General features: G+C 38.6%; 1 protein-coding gene across 1 annotated transcript in view; it reads left to right on the top strand.

Annotated features, from left to right (window-relative positions):
* The window catches only part of OSBPL11 (oxysterol binding protein like 11), an 86,534-nt gene that overhangs the window by 46,729 nt on the left and 28,352 nt on the right, over window positions 1-11,453 (top strand). Inside the window, exon 8 of the mRNA XM_040484786.1 lies at window positions 2,456-2,596. Within this exon, the coding sequence (XP_040340720.1) occupies window positions 2,456-2,596 (141 nt within the window). The remainder of the gene's footprint in view (window positions 1-2,455; window positions 2,597-11,453) is intronic.

Genomic DNA, 11,453 nt, shown 5'->3' with positions numbered 1-11,453 from the left:
TTTTTTTTTTTTTAATTTTTTTTTTTAACGTTTATTTATTTTTTTGGGACAGAGAGAGACAGAGAGAGACAGAGCATGAACGGGGGAGGGGCAGAGAGAGAGGGAGACACAGAATCGGAAACAGGCTCCAGGCTCTGAGCCATCAGCCCAGAGCCCGACGCGGGGCTCGAACTCCTGGACCGCGAGATCGTGACCTGGCTGAAGTCGGACGCTTAACCGACTGCGCCACCCAGGCGCCCCCCCCTAAGCTTTTCTTTAAGAAAGGCATGATGATCTCTAAGAAGAGACATTTCAAGAACAAAGGAGAGTTCCAAATTCTGCCATTCACACCAAGATTTAGAATCAACAATTAATAGAATTCCTCTTTTTTCTATTCCAATGAATATGACTATTTTTATAAAAACAATAAAAACTGTACTCTTTTAAATAGATTTTCTACCAGATTGTGTTTTATTTCTTTAATATTATTTTCATTGGCGGAGGTTCCAAAACACAACGTCAACTTTGTAATATATAGTAATGTTAAGATTATGTTTGCATTATTATTCTGTGTCCTAGGTTCTGACCCTAAACGTAATGGTACCTCTTCAGAGGGTTGGAGAACATTATTTAATCAAGGCCTAATAAAGTTTTTCTCAACATTTCTCAAATTAGTAATTATATTTGGTGTCCATATGTAGAGACGTGGATGATCAACTTTTCCCCGTTGTATACTGAATAAACTTTCCTAAGTGTACTTAAACTTCATTAGACTATATTTTGCAACTGATTTTAGGATAGACAACAGGAAGTACTTCCTGACAGACTTACTAGCCATTGTAAAGGGGAATTTAGAAAGCCTTTGGGAACTCTCCTTAAGGTTGTAAAAGAAGTAATTCTGAAATATACAAACAGTAGTTGTCTGTGTGGTCTTAACATGAATGAACTAGACTTTTAATTAAATTATCAGAATTTGAGCTGATAGATTTCCTTGGTAAAAGGGAAGAGGAAAAAGGAGAAAAAAACAAAGGCAAAAGAATGGCCAGAAACCCATTATTCTTTAATTCTGTTGCTATGTTTTGTATTTTGTTTTTAATAATTTTTAACATCTGAGAACATTAAGTTCTTGATTTTATGCCTGATTAAGATTGGTTTTTGCCTAGCTACAGAGGACAGATGGGCTTCTTATTTAATAGGATTTGATTATATGAAGAGAAAATTAAAGGCTTGAGACATTATCAAAATCATATTCTTTTTCGGGGTGCCTGGGTGGCTCAGTCGGTTGAGCATCCGACTTCGGCTCAGGTCATGATCTCACGGTCTGTGAGTTTAAGCCTGCTTCGGATTCTGTGTATCCCTCTTTCTCTGCCCCTCCCCCGCTCATGCTCTGTCTCTGTCAAAAATAAATAAAACATTTAAAAAAATTCTTTAAAAATCATATTCCTTTACAAATCTTCGTAACTTAAAATCTATAATATCAAAGCTGTCTTGCACAAAGGTACTAAAAAGAGGTACCACTGAGAGAGATGGGAACTGCCCCTCCCCACATAAACATGAGAAATGAACATGATAAGATTCTGTAGAATCTTGGAATTTGAAACTATTACTTATTGTTTAAATAGGAATAAGAAATTCAGTTTCTCTTAAATGATTATCTGAAACTAAGACCCTATTGAAATGAAAGTAAACATTTTCAGTTTTTCAAGAGTTGATTGAGTGATTGAAGAGCTGTGCAGAGAACCTTTTGTGGCATTAAGACTGCATGAATAACTGTAAGATTTCTATACCTGCACCTAGGATTCTCTTCAGCCCCCAAGTTTCTTCCTGACAATTCCAAGAATGAATGAATATGGAAAGATACATTATAGTAGTCAGACTTGACATGTACAGTCACTTTTCAATTTTACTTGTATAATTTTAGCTTTAAAAAAGGGCAAATATTTTATTCTCAAAGCATCTTCAACTTAAATTATAGGTAGTGGTAGTGCCCCCAAACAGGTGGTCCAAGCTTGCAAAGCCTGAGATTCAGATGAGACATTCTTCACTCTTTTTGAGAAAGAGTGCTTATAAAATATATGTATCTCATATATTATTTTTGTGGCAAAACCACATTATGTTTAATATAAACGATAATGGGCTTATTGAATGAAATCTATTCCATGGCTAAGTGATGAAGTTATATTTTTAGAAAGATTTTTGCTTGTTCTCAGATTCATTTAGGCCGAATATAAATGTTTTCAAGTTTGACATACACTTTTATTTATTTTTTTTTAGTGTGGCTGTGAATTCTGTCCTTTAATTAGCATTTCTATCTGTTGTGTGCAAAGCTTACTGCTTAATCCAATTTCTCTTTTGAAAAGAAAGAAAACACAAGAGTCTTCTTGCACAAAAAAACAGTGACAGAAAGAGATTTTTATTCTTCATGGATATTAATAAGCACTTATAACGTTAGACTTTTGCTTTGTTTTACGTCAAGGAACCTGAAGAAATAAGTGCAGATGATGAGGTAGAGGATACATGTGACAACAAGGAGGATGACCTGGGAGCTGTGGAAGAGCAACGTAGTGTTATCCTACATCTGTTGTCACAGCTTAAGCTGGGCATGGACTTAACAAGAGTAAGTAATGGGGTAAACTGGCTGTGGAGATCAGTAGGTCAGGACTATACTTGTAAGTGTTAATGTTGTCAGGGCTTTTTATTTTTTGTGAATTGGTTTTTTAGTCTCTCTCTCTCTCTTTCTTTTTTTTTTTAAGATTTTATTTTTTAAGTAGTTTTTCTACTTGATGTGGGGCTCAAACTTATAGCCCCAGGATCTATGGACTGGGTTTCTTAGTCTCTTGATCAAAATTTCTTATTTCATAAAAAATGTGCCTTATCTTATACAGCGGGAAGTCATATGGCAAGTAAACACCTCTAATCTTATTTCTGTACAAATGACAGAGGTCCATTGGTATACAGAACTGGAAAATTGAAAGAAAAGGATGTAATCCCAGAAAACCATGAAAGGCTTTGACCACTTCTTCTTTACTCTTACTTCCCTTTTTGGATCGTACATTTTGGGTGTTATCTATAACAAGGGTCAACAAACATCTTTGTAAAGGGGTCGATAATAAATATTTTCAGCTATGTGGACACTGGTCTCTGTTGGAACTACTGAGCTCTGCCTTTATAGTATGAAAGCAGCCATAGATAATATGTTGGACTGGGCATGGCTGTGTTCCAACAAAACTTTATTTATAAAAACACAGGCCAGATTTTCCCCAAAGGCCATACTTTGCAGTCCTCTGGTCTGTAGCCTTGCTTACTTAAAAAATTTTTTTTTATGTTTATTTTTGAGAGAGAGAGAGAAAGAGACACAGAGTGTGATCAGGGGAGGGGCAGAGACAGAGGGTGACACAGAATCCGAAGCAGGCACCTGGCTCTGAGCTGTCAGCACAGAGACCAATGCGGGGCTCGAACCCATGAACCATGAAATCATGACCTGATCCGAAGTCAGACCCTTAGCCGACTGAGCCATTCAGGCACCCCATAGCCTTGCTTACTTTAAAAGTGTGGTCTGAATTAACTGATGTGGAAATTCTTTGACAATGTACTCATATATCAAATCATCACAATGTACACTTTAAATATCTTAACAATTTTATTTGTCAATTATATCTTAGTAAAACTAGAAAAAAACATTGTTGTCTGAAGACCAGTAACATCTCCATTGCCTGAGAACTTGTTAGAAGTACAGAATCTCAGCTCCCAACCCCAAACTTAGAGGACCAGATCTACATTTTAATAAGATCCCCCATGTGGTTCATATATACATTAAAGTTTGAGAAACACTAATCTATGGTTTTTAGTTTTGGTCCAGTCTTTTCCATTTCTAGTGTATCTAATTAGTGTGTCTTCATTTGTTTTAGCAATCTATGAAGTTAATTTAAAAAGCAAATTAGGGCATCTGGGTGGCATCCAATTTTGGCTCGGGTCATGGTCTCACAGTTCATGGGTTTGAACCCTACATCGGACTCACTGTATCAGCCTGTCAGCGCAGAGCCTACTTCGGATTCTCTGTCCCCATCTCTCTGCCCCTCCCCCACTTTCTCTCTCCTCTCTCTCTCTCTCTCTCTCTCTCAAAAAATAAAACATTTTTAAAAATTATAAAAAGCAAATTAGAGTGGCACCTAGGTGGCTCAGTCGGCTGAGCATCTGACTCTTGATTTCAGCTCAAGTCATGATCCAAGGGTTGTGAGATTGAACCCCACCTTGGGCTCCATGCTGAGCATGGAGATTGCTTAAGATTCTCTCTCTCCCTCTCCGTCCGCCCCTCCCTTATGCTCTCACATGCATGCGCACCCTCTCTGTCTAAAAATAATAAAAAATAAAATAAAAAGCAAATTAGACTCAAAACCTATATATGTCAAATATTACTACTACGGGATTATGTACTTTGAATTATTACTGACACTATGCATTAGTATGGGATTTCAGAATTGACTTTAGGAGCTATATTTCAAATTAAGGATTTTGATGCCATTGAAGGTAATGAAAGTATAGATTAAAAGTAACCCAGGGTCACCTGGGTGGCTTAGTAGGTTGAACATCCAACTTGAGCTCAGGTTATGATCTTGTGGTTCAAGGGCTCAAGCCCACATCTGGCTCACTGCTGCCACCACAGAGCCTGCTTCAGATCCTCTACCCCCTTCTCTCTTTGCTCTCCCTCCCTCTCTCTCCCTCTCCCTCTCTCTCTCTCTCAAAAATAATAGATAAACATTAAAAACAAATATTTTATTTTTAATTATTTTTTGAGAGACAGAGACAGAATGTGAGCAAGGGAGAGGCAGAGAGAGAGGGAGTCACAGAATCTGAAGCAGGCTTCAGGCTCTGAGCTGCCAGCACAGAGCCCGACGTGGGGCTCGAACTCCTGAACCGTGAGATCACAACGACCTGAGCCAAAGTCAGACACCTAACTAACTGAGCCACCTAGGGGCCCCTAAAAACAAATCTTAAAAAAAAATAAAAAATAAAAAATAACCTAAATAAGGGGCACCTGGGTGGCTCATTCAGTTGGAGTGTCCAACTCTTGATTTTGGCTCAGGTCATGATCTCAGGGTCCTGGGATTGAGACCTGCATCAGGCTCCACACTGGGCATGGAGCCTGCTTAAGGTTTTCTCTCTTTCTCTCTTCCTCTGCCCCTCTCCCCTGCTTGCGCCACTTTCTGTCTCTAAAAACAAATGGGTGCCTGGGTGGCTCATTCGGTTCAGCCACTGACTCTTGATTTTGGCTTAGGTCCAGATCTCACGGTTTGTGGGTTCAAGCCCTGCATCGAGCTCTGCACTGTCACAGTGCTGCTTAGGATTCTCTCTCTCTCTCTCTCTCTCTCTCTCTCTCTTCCCCTCTATCTTCTCTCTCTGTCCCTCCCGTGTGCTCTCTCAAAAAAAAAAAAAACAACTTAAAAAATTTAAAAACAAAAAACAACAAAAAAAGTAACTTAAAATCTAACTTAAATAGAAAGTATTTTGCCTTTAGCATTTACTTTGAAGCACCTCAAAATCAAAACATTTTTTTCTTTACTTAGACTTGTAGTGATTACAGGAAAGTTTAAAAAGAAGTGGATTGAATTAAAAACCCAAGAAGCAAACATTTTAGGAATTATTTTTTTTTATTAAATTTTTTTTTTATAACATTTATTTATTTTTGAGACAGAGACAGAGCATGAACGGGGGAGGGGCAGAGAGAGAGGGAGACACAGAATTGGAAGCAGGCCCCAGGCTCTGAGCCATCAGCCCAGAGCCCGACGCGGGACTCGAACTCACAGACTGCGAGATTGTGACTTGAGCCGAAGTCGGACGCCCAACCGACTGAGCCACCCAGGAGCCCCAAACATTTTAGGAATTATTAAAGAAACTCATTAACCTTTCTTCTTTCATCTAACCTTAATATTTCATCTGGGTATCTTTTCTATTCTGGAAATATTTTCATTTTAGTGCTTTAAAAAAGACTATTAGTTGTAAAATCAGTTAGAATGCATAATGAGGGGCACCTGGGTGGCTTGGACAGTTAAGTGTCTACCTTCAGCTCAGATCACGATCTCACGGTTCATGAGTTTGAGCCCCACATTGGGCTCTGTGCTGACAGTGCAGAGCCTGCTTGGGATTCTCTCTCTCCCCTCTCTGTCTCTGTCCCTCCTCTGCTTGTGCTCTCTCTCTCAAAATAAATAAACTTAAAAAAATATTTTTTAATGCATAATGATATGAAAGGTTTGTTTGGTTATTCTTGGTGTTTGCTGTCCCTTAGTAGATTTAGGTTTGTAAGGTGTAAGAACAGTATAGGGGTTTATGAGGATAAGAACATTTGAAAAGAATGTGCTGTGGTAATAATCCAGATGCTAAAGCTCTAAGCATGATAACTATACATGATAACTATATATAATATTGTTTCCCCACACTTGTTCCTTGTTAATTAAAGATATAAATACATATACATAGCATTTATATATAAAAGCATTAACATTAACCAACTATGAATTACGAACATTCACATAACATTGAAAAGAATGGTATTTTTGAGCAACATTTAAAAATGTGGTGTCTAAACTATAGTCACATCTACCACCTTCTTTCTAAATGTGGTGTCTAAACTATAGTCACATCTACCACCTTCTTTCTAACAATAACACTGATAGAACAAATATTTTTTGAGCCCCCTTTATATTCAGACACTGTGGTAGGTGCTGGGACTATAGCAACATGTGGGTCCAAGTCTGCATGTTGTGAATAAGTAATAACTGTTCATTTTGTTCCTTTTTAAATAATATTATGAATTTGGTATAATTATACAATTTACAGAAAATTTTGGAAAATAAGGGGAAAAAAAATCTCTTATGATTTTATCACCCTAACAACACAACACTAAGTTTTTAGAATCCCTTCCAATCTTTCTTCATATATGTAGTTTATTTCCAATTTTGTTACATTTCCTTTTTTCAGTTAATACTCTCTTTGTGAAATATACAAATAATCTTTTGTGGGTATAAAGGACAGTTCAAAGGACAATAGTGAAATGAATACATATGTACTCACGTCTCAGATAACAGGTTGTGGAATGGCCAAAACTTGGAAGCTCTTGGAGGGCCCTTCCTAATTGTAGTCCCCTACTGTTTCCTAGATGTAGCCACTTACTTGACTTTCATATTAATCATCTCCCTATTTTTTTTTATAGTTTTACCACCTGTAAAAGTATCCCATAACAATGTTATTTAATTTAGGAGAAAATGAGTAGCCAGCACAAGCTTAGCTATATGAGGGCTCTTTCCCATTCATAGGAGAGGGCTCCCAGGAGAGGATAAGGTAAACAGAGTCCCTAGCTTCAGCTTCTTATAAATTATTGAGAAATTTTAGAAGAGCCCTTTATGAAGAAATGAGAAGGCAAAGTTCTGAGTAAGTCCTGTGAAATATATGGCTCACAGAGTTAAAGCATTTGGTATGAGCCAGATACTGGACATTCAGCAGAAATGTGGGCAGAGGGAAGAATCTGCTCAGTGTTTTCCACTGCTAAGCAAGGGTCATCCACTGTGACCCACCTCCAACTCTCAGAGGTAGATTGTAGCCAGAACATGTCTTTGGGTGAAATGAATATCTTCAGCCAATCCAGACAGGAGGGCATGAAAAGGAGAGTTGGTACTTCAGCAGATGCCCACCACAAGCCAAATACAGATGCAGATGGGACCAGTTTCCCTAGAGCATTCATTCTGTCCTCAGGTTTCAAAAGTTGGTGACAGTGGCAGCATGGAGCACGTGGATAACAGTCTTCCATATGTCTGTCTCTTGAATCACACCACTCTGATGTGGACCAGTTTCCCTGTGTCTGCTGTACAGCTTTCTTCCTGGGATGTCCTTTCATTGTCCTCCTGTGCTAGGTCTATTTCCTGTATTCCTTCTTGTTTGGTTGCCTCTCATTTTATTTTATTTTATTTTATTTTTTTCTTTAATTTTTTTTTTTCAACGTTTATTTATTTTTGGGACAGAGAGAGACAGAGCATGAACGGGGGAGGGGCAGAGAGAGAGGGAGACACAGAATCGGAAACAGGCTCCAGGCTCTGAGCCATCAGCCCAGAGCCTGACGCGGGGCTGGAACTCACGGACCGCGAGATCGTGACCTGGCTGAAGTCGGACGCTTAACCGACTGTGCCACCCAGGCGCCCCGAGTTGCCTCTCATTTTAGTGAAGCACATCTTCCTTTTACCTCAGAGAAGGGTCTGTGGGAGGCAAAGTGTGAAAATGTATGTTTGAAATGTCTTTATTTTGCCCTCATATTTGATTGCGAGTTTGTATAGAATTTCTAACTTGCAACTAATTTTCCTTTAGAATATTGCCTCCTTGCTACAGGATTCTGGTAAAAAGACTGAAGTCATTCCAGTTTGTCATCTTATGTAACTTGTTTTGTTTGTTTTTCTATCTGAAATTTAGAATCTTTCCCTTGTCCCTAGAAGTCTGAAATTTCACAGTGACATGTCTTGATACAGGAGTCTTTTTATCCATCATCTCTGGGCATTTGGTGAGCCTTTGCAGTGTGACAACTCATATATTTCAGTTCTCTAAAATTTCCTTGAATTTTTTCAGTGATGACTTTGTCTTCTCCATTCCTGTTCTCTCTGAAATCTTTTTTTTTTTTTTTAATGTTTATTCATCTTAGAGACAGACAGAGCGTGAGTGGGGGAGGATCAGAGAGAGAGGAAGACACAGAATCCAAAGCAGGCTCCAGGCTCTGAGCTGTTACCACAGAGCCCGATGCAGGGTTTGAATTCGTGAGCCGTGAGATCATGACCTGAGCCGAAGTCAGATGCTTAACCTTAAGACTGAGCCACTCAGACGCCCTTGAAACTTCTCTTGATTTTTAATTTTTGTTACCATGTTTTAAAATTTTTGAATTTTGTTTTTCAAAAAGCATCCTTGTTTCATGTATCTGATATCTTTTCAAGTCTCTGACGATATTAATCATTATTTTTAAGGTTTCCCCCTCTCCCTTCAGAGAGGTTTCTGTTTCTTCCAAGTCTGTTTCTTTATCTTGGTCTTTGTATTCTTAGTTAGAGACTTTCTCAGAGATCTGGAATTTCTTGGATTTCTGTTCACGATTAAGTGTAGGGAAGCTAAAAACCTGATTTTAAGTTTCGAATGTATAGGTGGAGCCTATGCTTTTCAGCGTCAAGTAATCTGGATTTGCTGGGGAACCTAGTGTTAGCATCATTAGATTTTTCCCTCTAGGGTTAGTGAAAGCATTCTTCTGATCTCCTGGTTGGTGGGCAGAGCAACTAGAAGTGTGGAAGAGAAGAGGACTAGGTGGGAGAGGATCTCAGCATCTAACATTTAATTCATATAGGGTTCCTTCCTACCCCTTTTATCAGTATGGTATCCGTTCTCTTGGAAGCCCCTGGTGTCCCAAACTAGAGAATAAGCCACCTTGTTTCATTCTGGAGAGACTAAACTTCCAGACCTTGGCTGAGGTGCAGGAAGAACAGTTAACAACACTGTAGAATTGGGGAGGGGATTTAAGGATCCAGTTGTTTTGCACATAGATTTCACTCAGTCATTATTTTAGCATTCCTGTTAACCCTTGGATCCAAAGGTACCTGATGCTGTCAGTTCCAGTTCTTGAATCCTCTCCGGAATCTATAAACCCCTAGCTTTCTAGTTAACAACTCCCAAAATGTTGTTGCTCTTTTCTGCTTTCCTGGTGTCTGGGTTTGTCTTTATATGAAAATATTTAATATAATTTTAATGGATTTCAGTAGAAAGTGTAGTTAAGATGTATATATTCAATCCACCATGAAATGAACCTGAAACCTTGGTATCTTTTGTATTCCTTGTATCGTCTTCATAACCATCTTTTTAAATGATACAGTAGTTCATCAGGTGAAAGTTCTGTATTTAAGTTCTCTAAACCACTGTTAAAAGCATAGCTTTTAATTTTGTTTTTGCATTTCTTTTTCTTGATTCATATTGTTTCCTAAGGCTAAATTTCTAGAAGAATACTTACTAGGCTAAATGGATACAAACATCTTTGGGCTCTTGAAAAATATTGCAGCATTGCTTTTTCAGTTTGTTGAACCAGTTTGTCGTGCCTCTCCAATTCTGCTCTAAAGAAAACTTATCTTTCTTACAGTTACCTGGCTTTAGGTGTCACCAGTTCCCTCCTTTTTTTTTTTTTTTTGTGGGTTTTTGTGAGTTTTTTGGTGAAAAAATTTAGATTTAGATTTAGCCACCTGGATTCAGTTTAGGGGATCCCAATTTTGTTGGCAACATTCATAGTCAGGAGCCAGTTGAACATATGCCTTCTTATATCCCTAGGACCGGATCAAAACATTGACCTTGACGTCCTCAGTGTCATAGAGCTTCCTCATAGCCTTTTGATCGGGTGCTTGTTGTTCTTGACATCCACAGTGAACAAGTGTGTCGTTGTCTTCTATTTTATTCGTGGCTGACTGGGTAGTTAGGGGGAACTTGATGATGGCATAGTGGTCAAGCTTGTTTCTCCTGGGGGCACTCTTTTGAAGGTATTTGTGCTGCCTTCAGAGATATAGTGTCTTGGTCCGTTGGAAGGTAGGTGACATGCGGATCTTTTTTGTTTGTGAACACCTTTCAGCACTGCTTTCTTGGCCTTCAGAGCCTTTGCTTTGGCCCCTGCTTTGGGAGGTACAGAGCCTTCCTTCTTTACCTTTGGGAGGTACAGAGCCTTCCTTCTTTACCTTTGACACCATCTTTGTAAAAGGCAAAAGTTCCCTTCTTGGGGGATGCCTGGCTGGCTCAGTTGGTAGAGCTATGGGACTCTTGATCTCCAGGTTGTGAGTTCAAGCCCCATATTGGGTGTGAAGCCTACTTAAAAACAAAAGGAAACAAAACAAACAACAACAACAAAACAAGTTCCCTTCTTAAAATTAAGTGTAAGTTAGAATTTTTGCTTGGGTCAGTGATCTCGAGTCTGTTTATTTTCAGGGAATGGCATTTATTGCCTTTTCTCATATCTCATATCTTGTTCAGTCAGCCACAATTTATTTTGAAGGCAGAAAAGGAAAAAAAAAAGCATGGGTAGCATTTACTTTGAGTTTTACCACCATTTCCCTGATGATACTTTTATCCAGTTTAGGAGTTTGAGGATTTTTTAAAAAATTTCTTCTACCTGACCTTCTTGGTGTTTAATCTTAACTTGACTTTCATTTCCTTTTAAGTGTGCTTATTTTTTATAAATTTTTTTAAGATTTTATTTTTTTTAACTAATCTCTTCACCCAACATGGGGTTCGAACTCACAGCCCCACGATCAAGAGTCTCACGCTCTTCAGACTGAGCCAGCCAGGTGCCCCAAGCATCCTTATTTTTTAATGAGAGCAAATATTTTTGTGACTTTGTTTTTAATGCTCATCTAGAATAAAGTATTTTCAGAAAGGTAAGAATAGTTATCTACAGGGGAGCCTGGGTGGCGCAGTCGGTTAAG

The sequence above is a fragment of the Herpailurus yagouaroundi genome, unplaced genomic scaffold (assembly GCF_014898765.1).
Source record: "Herpailurus yagouaroundi ecotype Mexico unplaced genomic scaffold, PumYag 162, whole genome shotgun sequence".
Lineage (NCBI taxonomy): Eukaryota > Metazoa > Chordata > Mammalia > Carnivora > Felidae > Herpailurus > Herpailurus yagouaroundi.
The sequence above is the reverse complement of the archived record's forward strand: the minus strand, read 5'-3'. Positions and strand labels throughout refer to the sequence as shown.